We start from the raw sequence: 13,766 nt of genomic DNA, 5'->3' as shown, positions 1-13,766 counted from the left end.
ACGCCTAACAACTTAAAAGTTCTTCCTAAGATCCAACCTAAAACACCCCTGGCACAACTTTAGCCCATTCCCCCTCATCCTGTCACCAGGCACGTGGGAGAACAGACCAACCCCCACCTTGCTAGAGCCTCCTTTAATGTACTTATAAAGAGCGATAAGGTCGCCCCTGAGCCTCCTTTTCTCCAGGCTGAACAATCCCAGCTCCCTCAGCCGCTCCTCATAAGACTTGTTCTCCAGGCCCCTCACCAGCTTCGTCGCCCTTCTCTGGACTCGCTCGAGCACCTCCATGTCCTTCTTGTAGCGAGGGGCCCAAAACTGAACACAGTACTCGAGGTGTGGCCTCACCAGAGCCAAGTACAGGGGAGCAATCACTTCCCTAGCCCTGCTGGCCACACTGCTTCTTATACAAGCCAGGATGGTGTTGGTCTTCTTGGCCACCTGAGCACAATGCTGGCTCATATTCAGCCGACTATCCACCAGTACTCCCAGGTCCTTCTCTGCCAGGCAGCTTTCCAACCACTCATCTCCCAGCCTGTAGCTCTGCTTGGGGTTGTTGTGCCCCAGGTGCAGGACCTGGCACTTGGCCTTGTTGAACTTCATACAGTTGACCTCAGCCCATCGGTGCAGCCTATCCAGATCCTCCTGCAGAGCCTTCCTGCCCTCACGCAGATCGACACACACACCTAACTTGGTGTCATCTGTGAATTTACTGAGGTTGCACTTGATCCCCTCATCCAGATCATCGATAAAGATATTAAAGAGAACTGGCCCTAGTACCGAGCCCTGGGGGACGCCACTAGTGACCGGCCTCCAACTGGCTTTGACTCCATTCACCACAAATCTTTGGGCCCAGTTATCCAGCCAGTTTTTAACCCAACGAAGCATACGCCAGTCTAAGCCATGAGCAGCCAGTTTCTTGAGGAGAATGCTGTAGGAAACGGTGTCAAAAGCCTTACTGAAGTCAAGGTAGACCACTTCCTTTCCCTCATTCACCAAGCGGGTCACTTTGTCATAGAAGGAGATCAGGTTCTTGAAGCAGGACCTGCCTTTCATAAACCCATGCTGACTGGGCCTGATCGCCTGGTTGCCCTGCAAGTGCCGCATGACGACACTCAAGATAATCTGCTCCATGAGCTTTCCTGACACTGAAGTCAAATTGACAGGCCTATAGTTCCCCGGGTCTACCCTCTGTCCCTTCTTGTAGATGGGCGTCATGTTTGCTAGCTGCCAGTTGACTGGGGCCTCCCCCAATAGCCAGGACTGCCAATAAATGATGGAAAGCAGGTTGGCCAGCTCCTCTGCCAGTTCTCTCAGTACGCTCAGGTGGGTCCCATCCGGCCCCATCGACTTGCATACATCCAAGTGCTGTAGCAGGTTGCCAGCCATTTCCTGGTGGATTGTGAGGGCCACATTCTGCTCACCATCCCCTTCCACCAGGTCAGGGTACTGGGTATCCAGAGAACAACTGGTCTTGCCGCTAAAGACTGAGGCAAAGCAGGTATTAAGCACCTCAGCCCTTTCCTCATCTTTTGTAACTAAGTTCCCCCCTGCATCCAGTAAAGGATGGAGATTCTCCTCAATCCTCCTTTTGTGTTGATGAATTTATAAAAACATTTTTTGTTGTCCTTAATGGCAGTAGCCAGATTGAACTCCAGGTGAGCTTTGCCCTTTAAAATTTTGTCCCTGCACTGCCTCGCAACATCCTTATAGTCCTCCCGAGTGGCCTACCCTCTTTTCCAAAGATTGTAAACCCTCTTTTTTCTCCTAAGCTCTAGCCATAATTCTCTGTTCAGCTAGGCTAGTCTTCCCTGCCAGCTTGTCTTTGGGCACGTGATATACCTGGTTGTAGCTCAGAGGTAGTTGATAAACTATCTTTTCTTCCTTGTTTACCTATTGAATAAACAGAATATTTCTTTGCTCAGTTACAGTTCAGACGGTGTATGTGCAGCAACCTGTAGTGGTATTTTATGACCGCCCAGTTCAGATGTGTTGCCCTTCCTGTAATCAGATGATTGTGACGCGTCTCTCGTATGAGTCAGGAGCATTGACATGGCTATCATGTGGTGGCCTCTGCCTGCTGGGGTAGGTTAATTCACGTTTGCACTTTATTTTTCTCTTCTCACATGACCTTTGATAGCTCTAAGGAGTAACAAATATATTGTAGACTCTCAGCTCTGTTGCTTTCTCATTCTGTCTCAAATCTGATCCTCGATAGCTGGAATAGCCCATGTTGAGTATAAGTCCTACAGGACCTCGAAGCAGGTCTGCAACAACCAGTAATGTGCATTCTTCCTAAAGCTTCATGGTACCAGTTTTATGGATAGCTTTTGTAGGAAATACATTCGACCTTCTTGTGTGTGTAACAAGTGTTAAAACTGTATGTTTTTTTTTTTCCTTTGCAGGTGCATAGCTGGGTGCTGCTTAATTCCCTTTTGCATTGATGCCCTAAAAGATGTGGATCACTTCTGTCCAAACTGCAATGCTCATGTTGGTTCTTACAAGCGTTTGTAGGCAGTGTTTAAACATTGATAATTGATTGATTTGAAGTTGGCTAGCACCTCTGTAAACCCCTTACGAAGTTTCATGAAGGCTTTGTGATTGTTTCTGTGCATCCTGTCACTGGAAACCAATCAAAAATGATGTGTATTGCTAGATTGTTTGAATAAGAATTTGCTAAGAATAAAGGATTCTGACTTAGGCCTGTAGAAAGTACGTGTAATCTTTATGGGCCACCCAATCCAGCACCAGTCCAGCAACTATATGTTGTCCCTCTCTGCTTTATGTAAAACAGATTGGTGATGTTGGTCCAGTTAATCTCATCTCAGTCATGTTGCACACTGGTGTGTTTGCTTAGGGCTTTAGCACAGACCAAGAGGATAATGTCTGGAGAACCATATAGTCTCACTCTTGGTGTCGATGCTTTTGCAACAGCACTGTCTACAAACTGGCAGGGAGTTGCTTACCTCTGAGAGACATTCGCCTCTGACAAAAGAAGTGATTTTGGTCCCCAATGTTATCATTTGGGCACCTTTTTATGAGCACTAAAATTCACTTTAAAACTTTTTCTGTGAAAGACAACCAAACCTAAAGGCTTTTTCCTTCTGGAAGCTGCATTACCAAATGGCGGTAAACAATAACTCAGGTTACTGTGCATCAGCAGTGATTCAATCTAGTGCCTGAATTTCCTTACCAGTTTTGAGTCCAGAAGTATCTCCACTTTGCAGTGGAGATGCTTATACACAAATTTCTAATATTTTTTTCAGATTTTTTTTTTAATTCTTTTACTGCTGATTTATTAGTCTGTAAAATGTTCTCTTCTCCACACCTCATTGGAAATGTCAATAGAGCCTCAGTTGTAGTATTGGAAGGGTTCCTTATACATTTACATGAGTTCACTGATGGATCATAAACAAACCTCAATCTTATCTTAAAGCTGGAATTCCACTTGCAAAACACAAATAAATACAGGACCTGTGTTTTTAATCGTTGATCTGTTTGTTAGTTGTGGTTTCTTCATTGAGAAGGTAGCATGTTTGTTAAGGAGTTTCTCTGATGATTATTTAGACTCGTACTCTGATTTTTCCAAATGAAAGATAAGTTCTGTTCTCAGAAACCTAAGCTGGATATGCTTAGTTTAGTTGGTGATCACAGAAAATTAACAAGTGACACTCTGAAGGTTGAACTATTTTAAACAGCAGACTAGGTCCAAGTAAAATCCAAATGCATTTGAGTGATACCTGTCTAGAGAAGGCAGAGAAGTGTTTAAGCAAGGCTGTGATGCTAACACTGTATTAATCTCTGTAAAAAGCTAAAATAAGTACTGCATTTATTGTTCTTGCCAGATGTGCCTTCTATAAATGTTTGGTGTAAGTTAACTTCTCAAAAATCTTCAAATGCTTTGTATTTGAAATCTGAGTTTTGTGGATTACAAATACAATGTCTAGGCCTTGTTAATTAGTCTTTATAAATTGCTGCTGTTTGTGGTTCAGTTTGTAAGTGGTTTAAGGGCTTCCTTGTGCATTTGGAAAAGGCTTCGGATTGTATGTGTCTTTGTATTTACATTGGTAGCTACTAACTAGCAAGAGAATAATGGAATGGAAAGAAAAGGTGGTTGCTTTGTAGCTTTCTGCTTTGGGTCTGCAGTGCAAGCTCATATTTTCTATCTGCTGTACCACCACAGTAATGCCTTTGATGTTATTTAAGGACCTGGGTGATGCTCCATTGAATTTTCTGTTCTGATGACACAGTCACTGGTCCTCACTTATGCAAGTCACAGGCATTACTGTAAAGCAGCCTTTTTTTCCCCTCAATTTCACAAAAAATGTATTTTTTTGTCAGTTTTTTTTTTTTATATAAAAAAAAAAAACTATTTTTTTTTTTTTTTATATAAAAAAATGTATTTTTTTGTCAGTTAATCATCAGAGTAAGACAAGAAGAAGCAACGAAGCATATGTCCCCTTAGCTCCCCATTTCTCTACGAAGTGCTGGTTGGAAAATCTAAGGTGGTAGCACCATGATGCAGAAGAACACTGACCACCTCTTACTCCATCCCCCCCAATAATTATAAATTATGTGGGTTTTCTTTTTTTTTTTTTTGAGCATAGTCAATTGCATCTGTTAAATCACTGTTATGGACTGAGACAGGTAATGTTGGCAGCTATTCCATGTAATTAAGCATTATGCAAAACTTTTTGCTGCCCCCTCTATGCTTAAATTTCCATAAATACAAAGCCTGTACATGTTCTCTTGTGTATGCATTTATCTACAGAATGTGCCAAAGTGACTTGCTTTGTTACACTTATTTTAGACAGACAAATGCAGGATATAACTTGCTGTGTGTGGAAAATGTTTAGTTTGATTTTGTTAAGTTACTGTTTGTTTTTAAAACTGGTTGTATTTAAAATAAAAACTTTTCTTTATATCTAGTGATTGTAATGGGAAAATTATAGCATTTGGAATGTTTCCAAATGTGAATGTTAAAATAGTTGTCAAGAAATGTAACTACAGGATGCAATTTTTCAGTGTCTCTCTTGGGCCAAATCTCTGAGAAATGGCTTTCTGTGGCATGCAGATAAACTGCTTACACACAGCACATTTGAAAATGTTACAATATCCCTGTGCCTACTGAAGTAGGTGTTTTCTCTTTTAATAATAAATCTTCCTGAAATACTCTTGGTCTTGTGGCCCCCTCTTGCTCTCTGGGATCTATCTGTGCTTCACCATGTGCTGCCTGCTCTCTTTGCATCTGGATCCCTTGTATTGGGATGGGACTGCATGGCCTCTCTAGCTGAGGTGTGGTGAGCCAAGAGGGTAGGCAGGGTGCATGCATGGTAGTTGATTTTGGTGATCTTGAAGGTGTTTTCCAACCTCTAAGACTCTAGGCCCTGGCCAGCGGTGTGCCTTCTGCCTGGGTGAGTGCTTGAAGTGGTGTGTGCAGAGGGTGAATAGGCAACCTGGAGAAAGAGGGGCTCATGGGAAGGTTCTGGTCCTTGGGACCTCTTTGGAAGAGGTCCCAGCTGTAGCTCCCAAAGGACATGCATAATAATTTTTAGTCTTGATAAACTGTTATTGACAGCTAAAAGAATGGTGCAAATTATATAAAAATTACTGACCTGTTTATGCCTCAGAGTTTTCTAATGATTGTCAGAGCGATAGTTATTTTTTTTAGTTGAAATTCTTTTCTGTAAAACTCCAATTGCACTACAACTAATCCCATATACATGTGGTATACCAGTGACCTCAAGGGAGAAAATAAGTACTAAATATCCTTATATTCAGTGGGAAGCAATCCTATTAATTATGCAAGGTTATCCTGTTTTTTTTTTTTTTTTTTGTAGTTGTTTTTCCTTTTGTATGTCTGAAGCAATACACTCTTTTATGTATGTATGTATATTTATTTTCTGAGATGCAGAAGATACAGGAAGGTGAAGCTGATAACTTGCACATCTGTTCTAATGCATTTTTTATGAACAAATTAACCAAAATATAGGTTAATGAGTAATTTGAATTGTGAACAAACAGTTTTCCTCTGCTGATAGATCCAGAAGTGGCATGCTGAACTGATGTGCTCATCCCATTTCCACAAATGCCTAAGGAAAGAATGGGGTCACCTGAAACCCTCCAACCTCACTTAACAAATTCAGATGAAGCCTTCCCCAGCTGCTTACCTTCCTTAGCTTTCAAGGACAACATTGCTGTCTGTTCCACTCAGACAGCGTTATTTCCATTAGACTTCTGTCTTTAATCAACCAGTCTTGCACAGTGCTCAAACTTAGTTATTTCTAATGATGTGTGAGCCAGAAAGAAACATCTCACCATGCAAATGACAATTAAAAAAAAAAAAAAGGGAAAAAAAACCCTGTTAAGTAAACACTAGCTGACAGCCTTATAAGAGGGTGTTACTAAGCAAAAGCAGTGGTTTCAAAAAGCTGCTGTTTATTGCAGTGTTTTGGAAAGCATTTCTGACCATCTAACCAAAATAAATTTTTGATGAAGCTAGTTGATTTGTGTGCTAAAAAACAGTCAATTATTCTTCACAACTGAGTATCTCAAGGTGAGTAATAGAACACATACTATCATCCTAGGAATAAACAACTTTGGAAGTGCAAGTACCTTGACAGAGGTGTCAACAATCAAAGTGTATAGTTCTGGTATTTTATAACAAATTCACCTTTGTGTCCCTACTTTTTATTAAAATAAATAAATAAATAAAAATCCTGCAATGGGATGCAAATTGATTAGCTTCAGGATGACTTTTAATGTTTTTTTTTTTTTTTTTCTTTTGTGAAGTGTACCCTCCTATATGATGTGCCAGATACTACCGAATGTATTTCTATACCTGATTCACAAGTGATTTGTTTTCTCAAGTTAAGTCACCAAACCATACATGGTGAAACCTGCTGATTTCAGAGGAAATGCTTCTTATACCATTCGAAATCTTTTTTTTTTTTTTTTGAGTGTGTGTGTGGGTTTTTTTCTCCTTATGATTTTTTTTTTCTTTTTTTGGTTTAAGAATCTGAAAATCTACTGTCTGTTTGAACAGGTGGCTCTGTGGTTTGGAGATACTAAAAATACTCATGCACAAGTCTAGAATAAAAGTAAGCTGAGTAGGAAGCTTTTTCAAAGTCCGTTTGTGGTTGGTTGGTTGGTTTGTTTTTTGCAACTCCTTCGTATTCATGTTTAAAAAAGAAACAAACAAAAAAAACTTTAATGAGCTCCAGATGGTTATTGTATTAGCAGGGTGTGTGACAGACAATGCTTTAGGATTTAAAACCATAATATAAGACATGAATCTGAATATGACAACAGGGATTTCACAAAAGCATTGGAAAAAATAACAGATAAAAACTGAAGTAGCTTCTATCTCTTGTTTTTCCAGACAATACCACAATCCAAAGACTGAAGCGTTATCTGTAAACCTTGGGTAATTTCCTCTATGATGGAATAACTAACATCAGTAGGAAAGGATGAATGCCCCTGCTGTGCAGCAGCTACCCTCCCTGCTTCAGGCACAGCCTCTGGAACAGTTGAAGCTGCATCCTCCATCACCACTGGGAAGTGTTTTCTCTTGTCACACTTGGGAGGGAGAAAGACAAAACCCCACCATGCTGGGTCTGAGGTCCAGGTGGTCATAGCTTGTTACCTTTCTCACCTGGAGGAGGGGCAGAGGGAACATTGCTGAAGGAGTAACTTGTTGGCTGGTGGACATCGCTCAATTGTACAGAAGTGATATTAGGCCTGTACTTCGTAAGATACTTCTGTACATAATGGTGTTCAAGTATTCTGCATTCTGAGATAAAAATATATATATAAAAAAAAAAAACTATTTTGAGTTCATTTTTGCATAGGAAAGAAAAAAAAAAAAAGGTGAAAAACCTCAACACTTGACACTCACCAGGCCCCAAGCAGGTGGGCAAGATCATGGTCTATTTTTGCAAAGACAGATTTTCCCTTTTGGGGGCCCTCCTGGCACTTGGCTCTGACTCTGCTGCCCAGAGAGAGGCAGGGGCACTCCCTAGGGGGGCAGCGGAGTCTTGGGGTGCTGCAGGACCTGGGCCCGGCCAGGCACAGCCTCCTGCCCTCACGGCACCATGGGGTTTGGGCCCCACAGTAGAAGGAGGACATCAGTGTCCTGGAGTGTGTCCAGGGAAGGGCTACAAAGCTGGTGAAGGGCCTGGAACACAAGTCCTGTGAGGAGTGGCTGAGGGAACTGGGGGTGTTTGGGCTGGAGAAGAGGAGGCTCAGGGGAGACCTCATTGCTCTCTGCAACTGCCTGAAAGGAAGGTGTGGGGAGCTGGGGGTCGGCCTCTTCTCAGTAGTGATAGGACTAGAGGGAGTGGCCTCAAGTTGTGCCAAGGGAGGTTTAGGTTGGAAATCAGGAGAAATTTCTTCTCAGAAAGAGCAGTCAGGAATTGGAATGGGTTACCTAGGGAAATGTTGGCATCACCATCCCTGGGGGTATTCAAGGAAAGGTTGGACGTGGTGCTTAGGGATGTGGTTTAGTGGGTGACATTGGTAGTAGGGGAATGGTTGGACCAGATGATCTTGGAGGTCTTTTCCAACCTTAACAATTCTAGGAGTCTATGTTGGTTGTGGGGAATGAGAAATGGGCACAGTGATCACTGCTGCCATGTAGTAGTTGGTCCATTAATTGCATACTTTGGTTAGTGCTCTAAAAATTTATCTGTCTGAAAACACTCCTTGGTTTTGAGGCACCCTTTCCCACTGGGAAATTAGTTATTCTGAATAAATAATTGGTGACAAACCCAACCATTACCATCCCAGGACAGTATCCACTGCCCTCTGCCTTTTCCAGTTGTTCTGGCTGCAGCAGGTATCTGTTCACGACTTCTTGATAAGACACGGAAGCAGTAAAGTCTATTAAGACATCAAAAGGTTGTAAAAACATGCAGGTGGGACCTGGGGCACAGGCTGTGGGCAGCCCAGCTAGGCTGCATCAGCACCCTGCTCTGAGGGAGCTGTGGCCGCCATGGCAGGAGGCAGTGTCTGCAGGTGCTTGCCCCAGGTGGGCTTTGTAGGTTGGGGGCCAGGGCCAAGGCTAATTTCCTCCTGCTTCTGGCCATTAGGAGCTAATGTGAGCATTGTAATATTAATTTTAAAAGCCTCACAGGGCCTTTGCAAAACAGACTTTGCCAATTTGTTAAACCTCAGATTTTGTTCGCAATGCTAGCATAGAGTTTTCAGGAATTCATGGACATCTTTACTCTGTTGTGTGCTACAAGGTGTTTCTGATTAAATTTATTTCGCAAACTTGAGTTCATTAAATAGATGAACAATTCTCATAGACTTACTGCCAGGTAAGTCTCCTGAGTGTCATTAAACTAGTGTTTGTAGCATTCATGTCTAGTTTTCCTCAGGATTTTCAAAGTATGAGTAAGTTATCTGTGACAGAAACATATTGGAAATTCCTCTGGGAGATTTTTTTCTCTGTTTTTCTTTGGGGTGTTGTTTGCTTGTTCATTTATTTTAAAGAAAAATCTCTGTTATGGGGGAGGTAGAAAAAATGCTTAAATACATTGAGCTTGTTTTTCAGCCTTGGAGTGCATCTTCTGCTTAACAGCCCACTTGAATTAATGAAGTTGGTCAAGTACATAGGGCACTGAAGATATAATGTATTTTATTGTAATGATTTGACTTCTTTTTTTTGGGGGGGGGGGGGGGGCTTCCTTTTTTTTTTTTTTTTTTTTTTTAATCAAAAACATTTCAAACAGTATTTTGTCAGTGTTTCTCAGAGCTTGTGACCTTCATGTTAAAACTTCAAAGTTAGGAATTAAATGTCTGGCTTACAATAGGCTCTTAAATATCTGAAAAAAAAAAAAATCCCTGGAGTTTTGTTTGTGAATTTATTTGCTCTTAATAAAAATTGATTGGTAGGTTTATGAAATTGTCAACCCCAGGTCTATAAATCCTTGTGTGCACTCATTTACGTACAAGACATTTTTATTTCTTTGTTTCGATACAGTTTCTTCCCTAAAAAATTGAAAGCCCCAAAGCCAGAAGTTTACATTAAAATGCAGGCTTGTTTATTTTGGAAAGTGTGATTTACAGCTGCAACTGAAAAAGCAGAGCAAGATAGTTTGAACGTTATAGAGAATGAAAACCAGGTAACATTGATTCTGTTTTCAGAAAAATAGTCACCTCTAAGCCAAAGCCCAAATCCACAAGCCTCTCCGCTGCTAAGCTGCGCTGATCATGATGCACTCCGGCAGTCTGCGTACAATGTGCAGTGTGAACCCGAGTCTGAACTGAGTCTCTTAAGTCTGAGTTGTAGAATATTGAAATGTAACCCAGTCTGTAATTAATGCTTTTATATGAAAAAGTCACCATATAGTTATTTTGCATGGATCTTCTTGTCCATATTCAGTCTGTAGCTCTCATTGTTATTACTGAATGTCAGTCCTCAGTGTGGTATCAGAAGGGGAGAGACTCAGCTATGTTCTGGTCTTGCTGATGCCCAAAATTGGACCTGTCTGGTTCTCAGACACCCAGATCAATGGTGACTTCTGATGGAAACTTCTGAATAGCTGCTGCTCTTTTCTTAAAAAACATTTGAGTTTCTCTAAATTCTGCTCAAATACTAATGTCCAGTGTTTACAAATTAAGACTTTTTCTCCAGTGTTGAGACTGAAGGAGAAAAAAAAAAAAAAAAAAAAAAAAAAAAGAATGGATCTTTTGAAAAAGTTTGCTTGTTAATCCTTAAAGAGAACTCTTCTGCTATGACACAACAGCTATCATAAATGCTTTATTTTTCCATAAAGGTGTCATTACTCTAAAAATAGCAGTTGAAATGCTAACATCCATAGCTAAGTATTTGTTTTAAAGCTTTGAAATGTGGCTTCTTTTAGGAAAGACTATAGCATCTTTTCAGAAAGGTCATCAGGACAGTCCAATTTGTTTAGTGTGATGCATACGTAACATTTGAGGAAGATGCATATTTCTTGTCTCTTGCATGTGATAGGACGTACATGCAATGTTGTCGATTTGTTGTGCGGAGCATTCTGAAGCATCCCAAAATTTGTGTGCGGATTCCCAAAATGTAGTGCAGTCTTGTAAACAACAGGTCTGACACTGCCATCTGGTTAGTCCCTGCTGTGTTTCAGTGACCTCAGGCACAGGCTGTCTCTCAGCATAGTTTGTATAACCTTTCCTGGTCTCCCTCTTTCCTCCAGCTATTTTCTTGTAGGAAAGGAGCAGTCTGTGACCTGCATGAATTATTCTGTATGAAAATTTAAAAATATAACTTCAAGAGAAAATTAGATTTGTAAAAAGAAAAGAAAAAAACAAACAAACAAACACAAAACACACACAAAACAAACAAACAAACAAAACCAAACAGAAACAAACAAAAACCACAATGCTATAAGGAAAGTCTAGTTTTTTAGAGAGAAAAAATGTTTCTGAAAGAGCTTCTGGAATTTAATGACTAATAAAATGACCATATTCCAAGATATCATTTAGATCTGAGCACATGCCTAATTCTTTGTGGTATGCTTATGCATACAATTAAGCACTTATGTACCCTGACTCCAGACATGGATGTCATTCATGAGGTTAATATACACTAACTGGAAAACTTACTGTAAAGCACCTAATTCATTTGAAAATGAGTTTATGTTGGTATCTCAATCAGATCACAATGTTGTCCTAAATATGAAGGAAAGGCTACACAATGGGACCTCAGTGCACAAATGCTGCTTGTAAGTTGTTGATGTTGGGCTATGTGGTTCTTAACAGAGCTATGATAAAGTACAAATTTCTCCTAATTCCAGCTTTGATTACCCCACTGACCTCAGTATAAACTTTGTTCTTTTAAGTTGTTCTGCAATAGCTATATTTAATAAGTTACAAAAAATCTTACTCTACAAACAGTTAAAAGTCAGATTCCTGTGGAGAACAGGCAATAGTAGTGATTCAAGAACATAATCATCACAACATAAGAATTTTACTCTGAATCATTAGGTTTTAAATTCTTGACCACATATTATCTTGCCTGCTTTTCTATCTATAATTGCTGATTGTAGATCAAGAGCTGAATGACTGCAAGTTACCTTACTGAGCAGGTACATGTATTGTGTCCAAATGAGCTGAAATCTGAAAATGAAAAATCAGAACAAATACAAAATGGAATACCTCAGCAGAGGAAAAGCAAACAGCAAACCGCACAAGTTGCAAGATTTCTGCAATGAACTCTCTCTAGCAGTTTCAAAATTAGAATTTAATGTTCTGAAAAAATATAGTTGGAGATGGTAGGAGGTTTTCTCAGTTATTACTTTGGGTTGATCACAGGAAATCCCTGCTGATGTGTGAAGTCTCTAAGATTGTTGGATCCAGTTTCAGGCCTGAGCTGTCCCTGAGTTTAACATTTATTCCCCACCTCTACTCTGCCCTGGTCCCCCCAGCCCCTCTACTCTGCCCTGGTCAGGCCTCACCTGGAGTACTGTGTCCAGTTCTGGGCTCCCTGGTACAAAAAAAAAACAACAAGGATCTCCTGGAAAGAGTCCAGCGGAGGGCCACAAAGATGATATGGGGCCTGGAGCATCCTCCTTATGAGGAAAGGTTGAGAGATCTGAGTCTGTTCAGCCTGGACAAAAGAAGACTGAGAGGGGATCTCATCAATGTGTATAAATACCTGAGGTGTGGGAGACAGAGGGATTTGGCCAACCTCTTTTCAGTGGTTTGTGGGGACAGGACAAGGAGTAATGGCCACAAGATGGAGCACAGGAAGTTCTGCATCAACATGTGAAAGAACTTCTTCAGGGTGAGGGTGACGGAGCACTGGGACAGGCTGCCCAGGGAGGTTGTGGAGTCTCCTTCTCTGGAGATATTTAACGCCTGTCTGGATGCCTACCTGGGCAGCCTTCTCTAAGGAACCTGCTTTGGCAGGGGGGTTGGACCCGATGATCTTTCAAGGTCCCCTTCAATTCTGTGATTCTGTGATTTATGGGATCTGTTTTTTTTTTTTTTTTTTTTTTTTTGAACAACAATATCTCTTTAATTGTGAAGCATTTTATTAACTCTTTTTACTTGACCTGCTGTCTCTCGTTTACTTTAGTCATTGCTCTATGCAAAGCACATATGAGAAGCTGCTTTCCTTTTAATTAAAATTTTTAAGCATTTTAAACTGGGCAAAAGTTAACCAATGGAGAAAGTGAGCTCAGGCAAGAGGACGCGATAACACTACCTTCGTGGGGGAGTGTGGTAGCAGGGACTGGGACTGTGGTTTCTGCTTGTGAATCTTGTTTGAAGTAAACGATAGCTCATGATAAACCACAGGGACTCAAAGCAGGTTAGTAAGTGTCAGAAAATAAATATTGGCATGTTCAGAGCAGCTTCCTTCAGAAGGTCTTGGTGTGCTTGTGTAACTGAGTTCTGTTAATGCCTCTGGCACAGGTGATCATCAATCCTGTTACACATCAAGAGTGAACAGTAGGTTTCCAGGGAAGGTGTGTGACAAGCACCCAGGTCTGTGTGAGAAACACTCTGTAGTCAATAACTTAGGCTCAGGCGAGGTTCTCAATGAAGTAGTAATTTATTCGCGATTGCAATGGCGGGTGCTCCACAATCAGGAGAGCGCATCTACTAGTTCCAAAACACAGTTTATATACTTTTTGATGACGGGACCCTCCCCTGTTTCCCCACTGAGTGGGTAATCCAGGTTCACAATCTATCTGATGCTTCACAAAGTAGCTGGCCTGTTAAATTTCAATTTCCTTTCGACATTTTTACTGCTTGAAGTGGTAATGTTT

The 13,766-nt window shown here is 40.9% G+C and overlaps 1 protein-coding gene across 7 annotated transcripts in view; it reads left to right on the top strand.

Moving 5' to 3' along the window:
* The window catches only part of LITAF (lipopolysaccharide induced TNF factor), a 75,790-nt gene extending 72,302 nt beyond the window's left edge, over positions 1-3,488 (top strand). For all 7 annotated transcript variants that reach the window (XM_084536356.1, XM_084536358.1, XM_084536360.1 and 4 more), the window contains 2 exons: positions 1,923-2,082; positions 2,403-3,488. In XM_084536356.1, the coding sequence (XP_084392482.1) occupies positions 1,923-2,082; positions 2,403-2,511 (269 nt within the window). In that variant the 3' untranslated portion in view covers positions 2,512-3,488. The remainder of the gene's footprint in view (positions 1-1,922; positions 2,083-2,402) is intronic.
* The last annotated feature ends 10,278 nt before the right edge of the window (positions 3,489-13,766 follow it).

This window comes from Aythya ferina (genome assembly GCF_964211825.1).
Source record: "Aythya ferina genome assembly, chromosome: 15".
Lineage (NCBI taxonomy): Eukaryota > Metazoa > Chordata > Aves > Anseriformes > Anatidae > Aythya > Aythya ferina.
The sequence above is the reverse complement of the archived record's forward strand: the minus strand, read 5'-3'. Positions and strand labels throughout refer to the sequence as shown.